Source organism: Carlito syrichta, unplaced genomic scaffold (genome assembly GCF_000164805.1).
Source record: "Carlito syrichta isolate Samal-C Ts95f unplaced genomic scaffold, Tarsius_syrichta-2.0.1 Scaffold309468, whole genome shotgun sequence".
Lineage (NCBI taxonomy): Eukaryota > Metazoa > Chordata > Mammalia > Primates > Tarsiidae > Carlito > Carlito syrichta.
Window position 1 is genome coordinate 188,521 of NW_007253564.1, and position 17,549 is coordinate 206,069.

Sequence of the window (17,549 nt, forward strand, 5' to 3'; positions counted from 1 at the left end):
GGCTCAGGCAATCCACTCACCTCAGCCTCCCAAAGGCACAGGATTACAGGCTGAGCTACTGAGCCCAACTGAGGACCCTTTTTTGAGTTGCTGACTGCCACCTTCTTGTGTCCTCACATGGCAGAACAAGGACAAGGGAGCACCCTGGCCTTCTTTTATAAGGATACTAATCCATCGTGAGGCTCCACCCCCATGACCTAATCACCTCCCGAAGCCCTACCTCCTTATACCCTCACTTCGGGGATTAGGGTTTCCACATATGAAGTCTGGAGAAGCACATACATTTAGTCCATTGCATGGTATAACCTTTATCAAATCACTTAATTACCTGGACTCCATTTTCCTCAACTCTGAAATGGGCATACAAGTACCTCTCTCTTACTGAACTGTTTTGAAGAGTAAAATGAGGTGATTCAGAAGAAGCATCTGCATGTACCTGGCACATGTGAGCCCCCATGCACAGAAGTTGAGGGGTAACTAGTCAGTGAGCACCTACCAGCAAATCAGTTGTGGGAAACAGCAGCAAGACATGGCCTCTGGGCCTGGGACCCCTGAGGGCTTCAAGTCTTAGAAAACCATGGGCTAGTCTCTGACCAGGATGTCCAGAGCTACCCAGAGCAGGGTCAGCTCTACTAGAAGCCCAGGGACCTGGAGGTCCCCTGCACATGCCCAAGGCCACTTAGCAAGAGAGGCTGTTTTAAAGGATGTGGTGTAGATGAGGCAGTTAGGAAGTCCCCAAGCTGGTGAGAGGGGCACTGAATCCAGCTCCCTGAGCTGACTCAGGGCTGACCAGGACCTCTTGCTCTTCTTAGCCGTCTGCACCTGAGAATTTCATATCAGCCCAAGTTGTGGGCTTAGAGGTTGTATAAGAGAGGGGGATCAGGAAGCTTGTTCCAAAGGTAAACAGGATTCTACATGTACCTCACTGAAAATCCTTCCATGTGGAGCTATGTTGTAGTTTAAATAAAACCCAAACTCTGAGCTGGGCGTGGTGGCTCACCCCTATAATCCCAGTACTTTGGGAGGCCGAGGTGAGAGGATTGCCTGAGCCCACAGGTTCGAGACCAGCCTGGGCAACTTAATCAGAAAATTAGCCAGGCATTGTGGTGCATGCCTGTGGTTTGAGGCGGAAGGATCACCTGAGCTCGGCAAGTCAAGGCTCCAGTGACTGGGAGTGTGCCACTGTCCTCCAGCCTGGGCAGCAGAGTGAGACTCCAACTAAAAAAACAAAAAACAAAACAAAACAAAACCCCAAACTCTGGCCAAGGTTTGTGCCTGTAATCCCATCACTTTGGGAGGCTGAGGCAGGAGGATTACTTGAGCCCAGGAGTTCGAGATCATCCTGGGCAACATAGTGAGACCTTGTCTCTACAGAAACAAAACAAAACAAAACTCCTCTGACCTCACTCTGCTCCAGCCCCATGGACCTCCTTTCTGTGCCTGGCAAATCTACATCCTCTCCTATCTTAGGGACTTTACTGTCTCCTCTGACTGCATGTGTCTCCTCTACCTGAGCTTCTTTCTGCTGTGTTCAGACTGAGCCTACAGGCCTCTGAAAGGCCTTCGTCCACAAGTCTACCTTATATAGGCCTCCCAGTCAACCTGTCTCAAGCCCTGTGTATTTCTCCATTTCACTTACTGGTCTCTGAAATTATCTTGCTTATTTATTTGTTGGCTCGAATATTGTCTGCTGTCCCCGCTAGAATATAAACTCTAAAGGGATGTTTGTCTGGTTTACACTTAGGAAGCAGGCAATACATTGCCTTGTGAATTTTTAAGAGAGTTCAATAAGGGTTGTGGACAGGATAAAGGAAACCAGCAGGGGACATTGAGACACCCAGAGCCTGGTAGCAGCAGGAAATTTTTACTCTGACGTAGCATTGGGGACAGCTGTACTGGTAGAGTCAGGATGAGAACACCTGGCCCAGAATCATGCTGTTATCTACTGCTAGACAACACATTATCTCAAAATTTAGTGGCTTGAAACAACAGATGTGTTGTTGTACAGTCTCTGTAGGTCAGGAATCCAGGGACAGCTTAGCTGTGGAGTTTCAGCTTAGGGTCTCTCAAGACATTGGTCAGGGCTGCAAGTATCAGAAGACTTCACAAAGGTTGGCAGGTCTGCTTCCAAGAAGGCATGTTACAGGGTTGTTGTCAGGAGGCCTCAGTTCCTTACCCATGGCCTCTCCATAGGACTGCTTGAGTGTCCTCACATCATGGCAGCTGGCTTGTCCCAGAGTGGTGGGTGATAATATAGTAGCCATGATACTTTTTTTTTTTAGAGTCTCACTTCGTCACCCAGGCTGGAGTGCAGTGGCATGCTCACGGCCACCCCAGTGTCCACCTGCTGGGTTCCAGCGATTCTTCCGCCTCAGCCTTCCAAGTCTATAGCCGGAACTATAGACGCACACTACCACACCCGGCTAATTGTTTATTTATTTTAGAGATGAGGTCTTGCCAAGTTGCCCAGGTTGGTCTTGAACCCTCAGGCTCAGGCAATTCACACACCCCAGCCTTCCAAAGTACTGGGATTACAGGCTGAGCCGCTGAGCCCGGCCCTTTTTTTTTTTTTTTTTTAAGAGACCGAGTCTCACGCTGTCACCCAGGCTGGAGTGCAGCAGCACAATTATAGCTCACCATAACCTTAAACTCCTGGGCTCAAGCGAGTCTCCTACCTCAGCCAGATTATAGGTATGCACCATCATGCCTGGCTACTTTTTTATTATTTTGTAGAGACAGGGTCTCAGTATGTTGCCTGGGCTAGTCTTGAGCTCCTGGGCTCAAGCAATTCTCCTGCCTCCACTTCCCAAAGTGCAGGAATTGAATTACAGACATGAGCCACCACGCCCAGCCCTAAGACTTTTTATGACCTACTCTCAGAAGTAGCAAACCATCATTTCTGCCATTCTGTTGATTCTGTTGACTACCCAGACCAGCTCTGAATCGATGTGGAAGGAAACTACAGAAGGGCAGAGAGATACCAGGAAGTGAAGACCCGTGGGGTCGCCTTAGAAGCTGGCCATCACACATGCTGAAGTTGGGGGTAGGAACCAGGAGAATAAATCCCTCGATCTTTCCTTCCTCCTGCTCTCTGACCTTGCTCCAGTTGCTCCTATTAGCTGAACCCAACTGGAAGCCAGGGGCAAGAGTGTCCAGTGGTGCAGTCTCTAGAGTTCAGCCTTCTGAGCACAGGGAAGGGTAGAGAATGGACTTTGGAGATCGAGGAAGCAGGAAACTAGCACATGATCTCTGCAAGTACAACAGCATCTAGCATGTAGTTAGCAGGGCAGTCAACATTTGATGAGTGAATGAATGAATAAACTTATGAATGCATGAAGGATGCCCCTGAAGGGAGGTCAGTGAAGGACTGTGCTAATCAAGGTCCTGTTACAAAGATGCCTGGGAGGCTGGGCGCGGTGGCCCACACCTGTAATCCCAGCAATTTGGGAGACCGAGATGGGAGGATCACTTGAGCCCAGGAGTTTGAGACCAGCCTGGGCAACAGTCGCTACTGTTTTTGTACTGCTTTTATAGAGACCTCATCTCCACAAAAAACAAACAAACAAAAAACAAGCCAGGCATGGTGGCACCCACCTGTAGTCCTAGCTACTCAGGAGGCTGAGGTGGAAGGATTGCCTAAGCCCAGGAAGTCAAGGCTGCGGTGAGCCATGATCATGCCACTGCACTCCAGCCTGGGCAACAGTGAGACCCCACCTCAAAAAATAATAATAACATGCTAAAAAGGTGCCTGGGGAATGAAGGTGGTAGATGGCGTGGTTGCCTGACTGTTGAGAGATGGGGCTGTGTCCCTCCTGAAGGGACCTGCATCTGGAGCATCTTTCCTAACAGGTCAGTAAGAAGCCCCCAAACACATTCTTCTGCAGGGCTTGTGGCAGCATCATTGGCAGGTCTGGGGAGGCAACTGCCTCAATCCACCCTCATCCTGGCAATGTCCTGACTCACCTTGACCATGCCTCCCCCTTTGTCCTCCTCCACAGGTCGAATCAGAGGAAGAGCTACAGAGAGTTGGTAATAGAAGCCCTAAGCAAGGAGAATTATGTCTTGTGGGGCCCAAAGGCAGCCAAGTTAGATCCAGGCACTAGAACTATGGAGGAGCACACCACTCTTTCCCATGCTGTATGGTAGGGAATATGGCTATCTCTGGCCCCCAGTTTACTTGTCAGGGCACCAGCCCCCAGAGGAGTTGAGGTATGTGTCTCAATGTCAAGTTCTGGTTCTAGGAAAAGGGCTGATCAGCTGCACTCTGTCAGCTCTTTCTTCTGTACCAATCTGCAATGGAATCTGGTGGCACCAAAGGGCTTCTGGGCTGCACCACTTTGAGGGGAAGCTCCCAGAGGAGAGGGCCAGGTGAGTGCTGGGTACCGGCACATGTGTGACATTTGGTGCCTGTTGTCACAGAGCTCCAGGTCAAGGATGCACCCAGGCTGCTGTGTACCCGGGAAGCAGCTGTTTCTAACAGTGAAACCATGGCAGGAAAAACACTTCTCCTTCTCCCCCTCTTCTCCTCCTCCTCCTCCCCGAAGCCTCAGTGGTTGTGAGTGGGCCACTGCACTCCAGCCTGGGCAACAGAGTGAGCCTCCTACTCAAAAAAAGAAAAGTGGAAGAGTTGGGAAAAAATGAGATGATCTTGCTGAAGGCTTTTCTGGTTGTAAATGATAAAATACCTTGAACTAACCTAAGCCAAAGACAGGATTTTTCACAAGGAAGGCAGAGCAGAGAGCACAGCAGGTGGTGGTTGGGAACACTAGCCTCAGAGCCAACTGATGAGGTTTGGGTCCTGATTCCATCTCACAAGCTATGTGTCATTACCAATCTATTAACTTCTCTGTGCCTCAGTTCTCTCATTTGAAAGTGGGGATATTAGTAGTGTCTGTTTCGTAGGATTGTTGCACGAGGCATAGGACTGTAATGACTTTGTAGGGCAGAAAGATGTGATACCCTTTCTTGCCCGTTGCAAGGGTCATGGCTGACACTGCTTTTTTATTTGTTTGTTTTTGAGTTGGAGTCTCACTCTTGTCACCTAGGCTAGAGGGCAGTGGCACACTCATGGCCACCACAGCCTCGGCCTGCCGGGCTTAGGTGATCCTTCTACCTCAGCCTTCCAAGTAGCTGGAACTACAGACACATGCCACCACGCCAGCTAGTTTTTCTTTGTGATTTATTATAGAGACAAGGTCTCACCAAATTGCCCGGGCAGTCCTCTCGCTTCGGCCTCCCAAAGTGCTGGGATTACAGACTGAGTCACCATGCCTGGCCTGACATTATTATAACAAGAGATAGGATAACAAGAGAAAAGCAAATAATAAATTTATTGTATTTATTTTTTTGAGTTGGAGTCTCACTTTGTTGTCCAGGCTAGAGTGCAGTGGCACACTTATAGCCACCCCAGGGTCAACCTGCTAGGCTCTGGCCATTCTTCCGCCTCAGCCTTCCAAGTAGCTGGAACTACAGGCGTGTGCTACCACACCCAGCTAATTTTTTATTTATTGTAGAAACGAGGGCTCACCAAGTTGCCCGGGTTGGTCTTGAACCCTCAGCCTCAGGCAGTCCACACGCCTCGGCCTCCCAAATTGCTGGGATTATAGCCTGAGCCACCAAGCACAACTGATAAATTTATTTTACCAAAATTTTATGTGACATAGGAGTCTTTAGAAATGAAGACCCAGCCTGCAATCCTGCGCTTTGGGAGGCTGAGGTGAGTGGATTGCCAGAGCCCGCGGGTTCGAGACCCACCTGGGCAACTTGGCGAGACCTCATCTCTACAATAAATTAAAAATTAGCCGGGTGTGGTAGCACGTGCCTGTAGTTCCAGCTACTTGGAAGGGTGAGGCAGAAGGATCGCCGGAGCCCAGCAGGTCAAGGCTGTGGTGACCAGGAGCGGCCACTGCACTCCAGCCTGGGTGACAGAGTGAGACTCCAACTCAAAAAAAAAAAAGAAATGAAGACCCAAAGAACCAGGGAAAACTTTTTTTTTGACTTGGATTCTTACTCTGACACCCAGGCTGCAGTGCAGTGGTATACTTACGGCTACCACAGCCTCGACCTGCTGGGGTCAGATGATCCTTCTGCCTCAGCCTTCCAAGTAACTGGAACCACAGGTGTGCACCACCATGCCCAGCTAATTTTATGATTTATTGTAGAGATGTCTTGCCAAGTTGCCCAGGTTGGTCTCAAATCCCTGGGCTCAGGCAATCCTCTCACCTCAGCCTCCCAAAGTGCTGGGATCACAGGCGTGAGCCACTGCGCCTGGTGAAAACTGTCTATTTTTATGCTCATGTTGGATGAAGAATGGCAGCCATGTAGGAATGTGATTGGGCAGAGTATGACCTAATGGAAATAGACTGATGGGAGAAACCTAGCAAGGCCTGTCTGCTGATTCTTCTTGGCCTCTCTGTGTAGCCAAGGCATATAGGGCAGGACCCCTCTGGAATGAGAGTCTTCAAGGGAGAAGGGACAGAGTGGCCTTTCTAGGTTCTGTGGCTCACTCTGGGAGAGCAGGTTTCTAGTTTCTACGACCCACTTTGGGAGAAGGAATTGTGGTTTCTACAACTCACTTAGGGGGAGAAAGAGGAACGAGAGACAGGAGGCAGGAGAAGCTCAGAGAGAACTTACTTCTGAGACCTTCCAGTCTCCTTCAGCCCAAAGTACTCAGCATGCCAGGGTGGTGCCATCACTTGGGGTTATTGTGTTCTGAGCCCCAGGTTCATATATGCAATACACAGAGGAGATGCCTAATGTATCATAGATGCTTAATAAATGTTAGCTGGGCTTTATTTAGTTCAGACAAGCAGAAGGGAGCTCTCACTTCGGTGAGAACATTAGCTCTCATTTAATCTCAAATCTTATCTACTAGGCGTCGGTATCCTTTGTCCCTGTTTAGCCATTGAAGAGACAAGCACCCTCAGTTCTCCCAGGTGGCCGCCGAGCCCTGTCAATCCCGTATGTCGCCCGGCGCCCGGCTGCCCCCTTGTGGCAGTTGTGGTGCATTGACGCTCCCTCTTCCTCTTTGTTCTCTTCCCTTAAAGGCTCCGCGGCCTTGCCTAAGAGGGTGGAGGGAAATTTTGGCCCTGGATTTTGGAAACACTGGGAAGCGGTTAGAGGAGGAGCCGCAGCTGAGCTGCTCAGTTCTCAGCTTTGGAGACTGCAGTGATGCTAGGCGGACCACCTGATCCCACCCACGGGACCTTCTTTAAAGTATCTGAACCGGTACTTCTGTCTTGGCTGCACAAGGGAATCACCTGGGAAGCTTTTTAAAATTCATGGCTAGGGTGACGCAGGCATCAGTGTTTGTTGTTGTTGTTGTTTGAGTTGGAGTCTCACTCTGTCGCCCAGACTGGAGTGTAGTGGCCACTCGCGGCCACTGCAGCATCAACCTGCTGGGCTCCGGCGATTCTTCTGCCTTCCAAGTAGCCGGAATTACAGGTGCATGCTACCTGGCTAATTTTTTATTTATTGTAGAGATGAGGTCTCGCCAAGTTGCCTAGTCAGGTCTCGAACCGCGGGCTCAGGCAGTCCACTCACCTCGGCCTCCCAAAGTGCGGGATTACAGGCTGAGCCACTGAGCCCGGCCACATCAGTATTTTTTAAAGATCCCCTGGGGTTGTACAAGGTTCTACAGTGGAGAACCACAGCTCTAGATGTGCCATCTCCATTTGGCCTCCAAAGTCAGTCTTCACCCCAGTCCCCATGATGACCACCCCTCCCTGAGCCTATGCTGGCCAAGTCCTCCTCATTGGAGACCTAGTGGCCTCCATGAGGGTCTGACCCCACTAGCACCCTTCTCCTTGGTGACATGCTCCACTTAATCCTGCTTCTCTGACTGTGCCTTCTGACTCCTGTGTGTCCGGTGTTCCTCCTCGGCTCAATCCCTGGCCAGGGGTACAATCAAATGCTGATGGATGTGTCCAGCCCAGACCTGACTCGAGCCCCGGTCCCGTAAATCCAATGACATCCCTCCTGAAGGTCCCTCAAGTCCAACATGGTCCCATCCCCCATCCTGCGCTTTTACCCGCTTCTCCTCTGGAGATCTTGCCTTCTATCTGTATTCCAAGCCCAAAGACTAGATAGACCCTCCTCACCCCCTTCCTGCCCATACCTTCTCTATCCTGTTTGTCAGCTGGATGGCCTCTGTCACCCTCAGCCCCTTCCACGGACCTGGACCTGAGCCACCCTCCCTGCCTCCCGCCCACCCCTCTCTTCATCTCCTAGTCAGAGGGACAGCCCCCAGATACAAACCTGATCCTGCCGTCCCCTCCAACGACTCCCCTGCAGCTCCCGTGATCCTGCCCCCATCTGCTTCACCCACCTGCTTCCCACCACACACCTGTGTGACTAGGCTAGAAAGAAAACGAAGTCTAGGACTCAAAAGATGTCAGCTCCAAGTGTGTAAATGCAGCTGCCTGGAGTGACGGGAGACATTGGCTTACTTATCAGGCAGGCCAAGGCCACAGGAGGCGGGAGGCTTGTGGAGAACCGCAGACCACCAGGCCCTCCTTTGCCTCCTAGGTCCCTGCTCAGATGCTTCACTCCTTCAGACAGTCAACTCCCATCTTCCCACCTCCTCTCTCTTTTGCCCACCTTCCTCAGAGTCTCCTTCTCGTGCTTTTCCAGCAGCTCCAGCCCCCTGGGCCTCACTCACAGATGCCTCATGTTTCCTTTCTCCATCCAAAATCTCCTTTCTCCATCCAAAATCACTATCCAATCCCTTAAAAGCCAAGCTCGAGTGTAAGCCTGGGCGGAAGTGATGGTCCTTCTCTACCCTGCCAGAGTGCAAAGTGCCAATGCCGCTTGTACAATATAGCAAAGCATTTGCTCAGTCAGCTTGCCTGGAGATTTTACTGTGTATTGGGCTCTATTGAAGGCACTGGATAGGTAGTAACTCATTTAATCCTCATAAAAACTCTGTGAGGTCCATACTGTGATCCCTTCACAGATGCGGACCTGAGGCACAGAGAGATCCAGTGATGGCCCAAGGCCACACAGGAGGAGACAATGCTAGGACCTGATCCACACAGTTTGGCCCCAAGTCCATGCTCTTAACTACTCGATATTAGCAGAGGGATGTCGAGACTCCTAATAGTCAAGTGGCCCACTGAGTGCTCACTCTGTGCCAGGAGCCATGCTGAGCAGGTTAACACGCCACACTCAAGATGTTGCCAACAGCGGGTTTACATCTGAGACCGGCACTTGTTGGCGATTGGCCCTTGGCGCTGGACCATCCTGAGGGAGCAATCTCTCAGCCCTCAACTACCCAGGCAGGACTCATGCCCCCTCCACCTAGCACAGGTCTGGTTAAAGGGACTGACTTCCCTTGGGACAGGGTTGGAGTCTCTCTAGTATCTTTCTGCTGCATCCTTTAACCCAATGGCTGCCATAACAAAAGACCACAGACTGAGTGACTTAAACACCAGACATTTTCTCACAGTTCTGGAGGCCAGAAGTCCAAGTTGGCAGGTTGGTTTTCTTCTGAGGTTCTCCTCCTAGGCTTGTAGATGATGTCCTTCTCACTGTGTCCTCACATGGTCTTTTCTCTGTACTTGTCTGTGACCTAATTTCCTCTTATAAGGACACCAACCACATTGAATGAGGGCCCACTCCTGACTTCATTTTACCTTAATCATCTATTTAAAGGCCCTGTCTCCAAATGCAGTCACATTCTGAGATACTGGGTATTAGGACTTCAACATACAAATTTTGAGGGGACACAGGTCAGCCCAAAACACGCAGGGTCTCAAATGCTGATGGGCCAGACAAGTAGCGCTGGAGAATGAATTGGGCTGGGAGAGACCTGGCCCCCTCATTCTTTTATTTTCCCACTTTTGAGAGAGACATAAGTGAAAATACTTCACTTTTCCTCTTTGCTATGTGAAATACAAGAACAAGGACAGTTGTCCATGGCCATATCCCAGCTTCTAGAGCAAGTGCCTGGCATCTGGTAAGTGCTCAGTAAATCTTTGTTGAGCAAATGAATGTACAGAATGGCTCTGGATGCTGGGGAGTGGCAGAGACAGTGGTGAGTCCTGGCCAAGGGCTCAGTGGGCACTCAGCCCCAGCCAACTGTTAATCAGGTTGCCTGGAATATCTCAGTTTTTCAATGCTAGTAACTAATTCACAAAAACTAAAGTCGTTGTGCAGACCAGTTTGTAACCACTGCTGTCTGCTGAGGGCACCCACCCTGGGCCAGCAAGGCAGGCCTCCCCCAGCTCAGCCTTGGGGTTCTGTGCTCTCACTGGGGAAACAGGAAACCTGGGGGTAGGGCTGGTGTACCCCCCGCAGCTCCAGCAACTCAGGACCCCACCGCCTGTGGTTGCCTCTGCAGGAAGGCGACGCACTGGGCGCCATGGAGAAGCTGTGCCGGCAGTTGACGTACCACCTAAGCCCCCACTCCCAGTGGAGGAGACACCGGGGGCTGGTGAAGAGGAAGCCACAGGCCTGGTGAGTTGCAGTCCCCCAGGCCCATCGATGCCAGACTGAGTGTGTGATACCCAGCACTCCTTCCAGGGCAGGAACAAAGGGAAGGGCCACAGCCAGAGCCGGAGGGGACTGTTGGATCCCAAGATAGAAGGCTGCCTGAAGGAGGTGATGAGGAAGGAGGATTCAAGGATGGGGAAACAGCCAGGAGGGCATTCCAGACGGGCAGGAGAGGAACTGGAAGGAGACCCCTGGGTAGTAGCTGGGGCTTATGGGCCCAATGAAACGGGGTTGCCAGGGAAGTGTGAAAGTGGGCATTCCCAGCTGAGCTCTCCAGTTCTCTGGGATGTCCCCAAGGGGACCCAGACCCCAGCTGGGTCTCTGGTCCATACAGAAGCAGGGACCCTCGATGGTTTGGGAGCCCCCTGAAGAAGATTGGCAAGGGTGGAAGACACATAGGAGACAGAGCTTGTGGACTTTGACAGGTATCACCATAGGAAGCAGTGGAGGGGAGCCTGGAAGGCTTTCTGGAAGATGAGCACACCTGCCATTTTTGCAGATGGCCATGGGTCAGAGAGGATTGCCTTTGGAAAGACTGACAAGGCCTCAGTACTGCCGCTAGCTCATCCTTGCAGGTCCCTTAAGACTGGGGAGGGAAAGGCTGCCCCCTCCCTCATGAAGAAAGAGCTCTTACGCCTCCTTCCATTCCAGACACTGCTGCCCCCAAAAGCAGGACAGGATGAATCCTGGAGTGGTGCATTCACAGGTGGACAAAGAGTGAGACTCTCCTGGTACTGAACTCAGGAGGGGCTCCATCTGGGTGGAGCACAGGAGGCCCATGGAATCCGGAATGCCTGAGCTAGTTATTTAGAAACATTGGAAGTTTGAGCCCTGCTAGAATCCAAAGACCTCTTCTGTCTTACCACATGCAGGCTCACCCCATACTTCATTCGGAAGCCATGTCAATGAGGTCTCACTCCATTTGGTGGCTTCTCATCACACTTGAATGACCTCCATACAGAGCCCTGTGTGCTTAATCCTTCCTTCCCCTGTGGTCTCATCTCTCATCTTCCATCTCCCATGCCTCAGCCACACCGGTGGTCCTGCTGGTTCACAAGCACACTACGCCCTTTCCAGACTTGGGGCCTCTGCACCATCTGCTGGAACTTTAACCAGACTCTTCTGATGGCCTGTGCTTTCTTTTTCTTCATGTCTCATCTCAAATGTTACCTTCTCCTGAGTAACCATGCCTCCCAAGCTATCCTATCACTTTATCTCACATCGTCTTTGTGGTCTCCTCTCCTTGGAGAATGAAAACAGGGATTTCATCCATCCTGTTCGCCACTGTTACCCCATTGCCTAGGACAGCAGAAACTATCAAATGTTCGTTAAAGGAATGAATGGAGGAGATATTACTGTTGCCACTTGACTGACCAGGATCACCTACCTGACAAATGGTGGGGCTGGAGTCAAACCCAACTCAGGCTGTTAACCACCACACTCTTTCCCTGGTGTCATGGATCTGCTTTATTGACGACATTGATAATAGCAGCCAGTGTTTAAATCATGCTGAACAAATGCCAGGCAATATTCTAAGCACTTAAATGCCATGCCTTGAGATCTTTAACTTCCAACTCCCTGGGGCTAGACCCTAGTCAGGACAAAATGAGCAAACTGTGGACAGACTCCCAGCTTCAGATCTCAAGGATAGGAACTTACCCTGTACTGTCAGGTCCATGCTCAAGTTCCTTGTGCTGTTGATATTAACATATGCTCTTGGAGCAAGCTGGAAGCCCCCTCCACCTCTCTGTCCTCCCCAGGGAACTTGGAAATGTGGAGAAAGAACATCTGTCCATTGCATCTGGGCCTCAAAGCCAGTAAACCAAGAGCCGTGGTGAAAAGGGCACGCTCACTATCAGCTTGAGTAGCCTGGGCTCTGGCCCCAGAGCAAAAAGCAGGGGAAGAAAGGAGCAAGAAGTGGCAGCTGGCAGGAGGTGGAAAGGGGTGGAGAGTACTCAGACTCTGAGAGCCAGCAGCTCCCACCAGGCTCAGAGCCCCTGCACTGTCCTCTGCTTGCTGTCCTAGGGCTCTCCCTGGATTCCCCATCTGGTGTGGAAGATGATCTTAAGAGGGCCTCAGAGATCCTTTATGCCACTCTTGGGGACAAGCTCAGCTAGCACCCAAGGATGGTGGAAGCAGGAAGTTTGGCCTAAGTGATTAATAATGACAGCAACGACTGGGCTCAGTAGCTCAGCCTGTAATCCCAGCACTTTGGGAGGCCTAGGCAAGTGGATTGCCTGAGCCTGCGGGTTTGAGACCAGCCCAGGCAACTTGGCGAGACCGCGCCTATATAATAAATCAAAAATTAGGTGGGTGTGATAGTGCAGGCCTATAGTTCCAGGTATTTGGAAAGCTGAGGCAGAAGGATAGCTGGAGCCCAGCAGTTTGACGCTGGAGTGGCTGTGAGTGTACCACTGCACTCCAGCCTGGGTGACAGAGTGAGACTCAAACTCAAGAAAAAAAAAATTTTTTTAAATAATGACAGCAGAAAATATTTTATTCATCACTCACTTGTACAAGGCATTGTTTTGCATTTATCAACAAATTTCACATAACAGCTCTGTGGTACTCCATTAATTGCATTTTTCAGGTAAGTAACTTAGGTGCAGAGAGGTTAAATAACTAAAGGTCACAAGAGTAGGACGAAAAGGAGTTAAGATGCAAGCCCAGGCATCATGCAGAAAGACAAGCCTTTCCCTTGTGGTCCTACAGGAAGGGCAGCCACAGGCCTCAGGCTCTTGCCTGCTGGGCCCAGCCTGCTGAGATGAGGGATGGTGCCAGGAGACTGGAAGTCCCTGGTTTTTTCCACCCCTGCACTTGCAGTTTCATCCGCAAGTATTTTGTAAAAATGATCCCTGATGTCAGAGCCAAGCAGAGCTCTGTGGCTACTGCTGCCTCTGGGGGAAGAGCCTGCCCCATGTGCTTGAACCTTGCTTGTCCCTCTTCCCTTCAGCCTCAAGGCTCTCCTGGCCGGAAGCCCTCCAGACAACACTGTGGACCTGTCCGGCATCCCACTGACCTCCCGTGACCTGGAGCGAGTGACCAGCTACCTGCAGCGCTGCGGGGAGCAGGTGGACAGCGTGGAGCTGGGCTTCACAGGCCTCACAGATGACATGGTCCTGCAGCTGCTGCCAGCACTCAGCACCCTGCCCCGCCTCACCACACTGGCACTCAACGGCAACCGGCTGACCCGGGCTGTGCTGCGTGACCTGACTGACACCCTTAAGGACCCCAGCAAGTTTCCCAATGTCACGTGGATTGACTTGGGCAACAACGTGGACATCTTCTCATTGCCTCAGCCCTTCCTACTCAGCCTGCGCAAGCGCTCCCCAAAGCAGGGCCACCTACCCACCATCCTGGAGCTGGGCGAGGGCCCGGGCAGTGGGGAGGAGGCCCGGGAAGGGACAGTGGACCAGGAGGATCCCGGAGGGGGCCCAGTGGCACCTGACAGAGACCACCATGATGGCAAGGAGACTATAGCTGCAGCTCAGACGTGACGTGGAAGTGAAAGGCCTCACCAGGAGTCCTTGTGAGGTAGGATAGCCAAGAGAGGTTAGGGGCTCCTATTAGGAGGCTCAGGCTATCGTCAGAAATTGGTCTGGACAACCCACCCACAGAAAGGGGAGACTGTAGCATCTGGGAAAGGAGGATTTAGAATACTAATCTTTGGTTTTCTCCATCTACCCCCTATGAATTCCATTATCTGCCTTTTGGCTAAGAAGTCATCCCTTGCTCTAGACACTCCTTAGCTTAGCCCTTGGCCTTCCCCAGAGACTTGTGGGAACAGGCATATGGTTTGGAGGTGCTAGAAGCTTGAGCCAATGTGAATGCCATGAGCTTTCTCTCAGTATATATAGCTGGGTCCCTATACCTAACCCAGGATTTTCCAGTTCTGCATTACACTTCTATTTGGGAGAGCAAACCCCCAAGTCAGGTGTTAATATATCCTCAATCAAGGGAGGTTGAAATCGATAAAGAAACTCCCTAAGAGCCTGGAGTAAGAGGGCTGGTTGCCAGACACCCCAGAGGAGTTTGTTTCCATCTTTGCTAAGGGGGGACTGAAGGAGAGGTCTCACTCCTTATGGAGTCTCTGACTCCTTGGACCTGTCTTTCCAGTCCCAGCCTCCGTTTTGAGGCCCACCCTGTGATTCTAGACACCTGACCATAGGACAAGCTATCACCCTACAGTACTTAGAACAGCCTGTGGTGGTGCCACATGACAACACCTAGGGTAGACCAGGTATCCATGCAGGAATGCATTTTTCAACCAACCCAGACATCCCATATTCTGACACTGCTGAGCTAAGGCTCCAGTGTCCTTAGCATGCACACCCAAGTGATGAGCATCACTTCCTTTCCCTGTCACTTGCCAAGGTAACTACACTGACCTGGACAAGCTATAAGGACCCTTTTACCATAAAAATTCCAACCCATGCTCTGAACACATTCCTTAGAGGCGACTACAGAAGACTTTTAAAAGCCCACTACCATGTTATTGGCAGATTCATACAAAATTGCTGGGAAAGCTCCCAAGAGGTTTCACCCTATACCTCCCCCCCATGCCCAGTTAGAGAATCCCTTCTAGATACAACAGGCAACCCCTAGACAGTTATAGCTTAGTTCAAGAAAACTGGCAATCATTCTTGAACCTGAGAAAATCTTGTGGATAAGCAGAATGGGGAAGTATAGCTTGGCATGGCCTGGTAGGCAAGAGGCCAACACAGGAAAGCAGCAGGATGGAACCTGACTACAGGGCTTTATATGCTGTTAAGGGTTTGGCTAGGAATGATCCAGTGCTTTAGAAAGAAGCTTGAGGGACCCAGGCTCGGTGGCTCAGCCTGTAATCCCACGCTTTGGGAGGCTGTGAATGGATTGCCTGAGCCCACGGGTTCAAGACCTGCCTGGGCAACTTGGCAAGACCTCATCTCTACAATAAATTTTTTTAAAAAAAGCTTGAGGGAAGCTATGCAGAGGGACAAAGCCCAGAGGCAGTGGGGATATGGAATGTGTGTAGATGCCTTAAATGCTTTGGAATTTTTGCCCTCAAAGTCTAAAATTTTTAGGAGGGAAGAAAAAGCTTAGATTGACCAAAGGGAAGTTTATAAACTTGAGTGCTAATATCTGGACTGCTAAAACTTGACAGCAGTAGTCAAATTTGCTAAATACAGTTTTTAAGAACCAACAAAGACCATCCTTTATTCCCGGCAACTAAATGAATACACTTTCAGGAGGAATAACTCCCAACATAAGAGCCTTGCCCAATAACAACCAATTTACAAAAGTTTATCATAGAAGCTCCTGTTGGGCAAGTTGGCAAGGGACAATGCTAAAAATCTCAATTTGATGGATTATACCAAATGCACCAGTTAAGTGCCAAGTACATCTCAGCTCTGTTGAGAACATCATCTGTTACACACAGCAAACATGTCCACATCAGATGTTGAGGTCAGATTAGGTTTTCAAGAATCCATATTGATGGTGGCTATAGGTCCTTGGGACGGCCCATCCATCCTCTGGGGATATAGCCTGCAAAGAAACTACATTTCAATTTCACTTTCTCCTCCAACCAACAGTCATTCGTTCACAAGATGATATCATCAGAAAACCATAGGTTCACCACTATACAATCTGCCGGTAATTCCAGCAATTTTGGGTGATTTCATCATTTGATACCCTTTTTCTCCAATCAATTTGAACAAAACCAACTTTTTACTCATTCTACTGTAGGAATCATTGCCCTGAACAAGGCTTACCGCTTCGTGGGCTGAGCTGCTGCCAGCTCTGAATCTATACTCCAGCACTCAGTTCTCAAAACCTGGGGGGAATGGAGAAGGCACACACCTAAGATTACAGATGCAGAGCAGGAGAGCATATTTTTTTCTTTTAATTTTTTTTATTTAAAAAATGGGTACAATTCAGGGTTAGGTATACAAGTGCTCATTATGCAGGCACCCTTGTTGATGAGGTACGTTCCACCCACCCAGGGTATTTCTGATAGCCACAATTATAAACTTACATATTAAGAGCCCCATAAAACCATCTTAGAGGTACAATCTTGTACATTATTGAAGTCTACCAAGTCTTAATTAGGTTCTCTGGGGGGTTATGACACCTATTTGATCACATCATTTTAGTGTGGTCGCAAATCTAGAGTTACTTTTCCTTGTCACAGATGAGGAAAACAACATCTCAGCAGTAGGTGATTTTTTGCCCCAGGTTAAATAGCCAACAGGTAAAATGGGAAGAGCCCCTTTCAGGCTACTCCACTCTGCCCTACTGCCACCATGAACCAAAATTTCTGGGATATTCTGTCAACAAAAGTCAACGATTACAATTACAAGCTTAGATCAGCCAAATCCACTGCCAAATTTGACTCGACAGCTTGACATTCTCAACCACTAACCTCTCCACAGACCAAAGCTTACCTCATAGAAGGCCAGTGTACCTGGCTCCGATGCTTCCTTGCTGAACTTGCTGGTGATCCTTCACTAAATTTGCAACCTGGGTGGATATAGCAACTAGGTTACACTTCAAATTTACTGCTGGGGATAAGCAACACGTGAGGACTTGCTGACTGCAGTCAGGCAGGAGTCGTTATCGTCAGTTATCGCTTCTGACGGCACTTCCTATTAGTGATTTCATCAGAGCAGTCAAGCACCTCATCACACTCCAGTGCTGCTCTAATGCGAGACCTGGACACTGAGCTAAAACTGCCTTAAAAACAGGTCTCGGAGACATTTTAGAGTTCCTGCATACTGCTTCGGTTTAAATGCTGTTCCGGGCTAGGATTGTGTCTGAGGCATATCTCCAGTTTCTATTTGGGCTCCACACTGTACAATGACTTGATACATGATGTTAGGTGTGTAAAACTTACAACTGTAGAACGTCAACTTCAGTGCATTCAAAACTACAAAATTACAACTAAACTACTTGTTAAACCCTACCCAAAGGAGCTCTTACCTCATGGCTACCCCGTCTTCAACTCTGCCACATGCCACCTGAAAAGGGAACAAGGACAGGAACTTAGGACAGATACTGGCAGTTATGTTCAGTTAAAA

At 49.9% G+C, this 17,549-nt stretch overlaps 1 protein-coding gene across 1 annotated transcript in view; it reads left to right on the top strand.

The window, feature by feature from the left end:
- Positions 1-15,673, top strand: part of LRRC75A (leucine rich repeat containing 75A) — a gene marked incomplete at its 5' end in the record, with an annotated part of 48,320 nt that extends 32,647 nt beyond the window's left edge. Inside the window, 2 exons of the mRNA XM_008067282.2 lie at positions 10,340-10,455; positions 13,445-15,673. Of these exons, the coding sequence (XP_008065473.2) occupies positions 10,340-10,455; positions 13,445-13,988 (660 nt within the window). The remainder of the gene's footprint in view (positions 1-10,339; positions 10,456-13,444) is intronic.
- Positions 15,674-17,549: the final 1,876 nt, after the last annotated feature.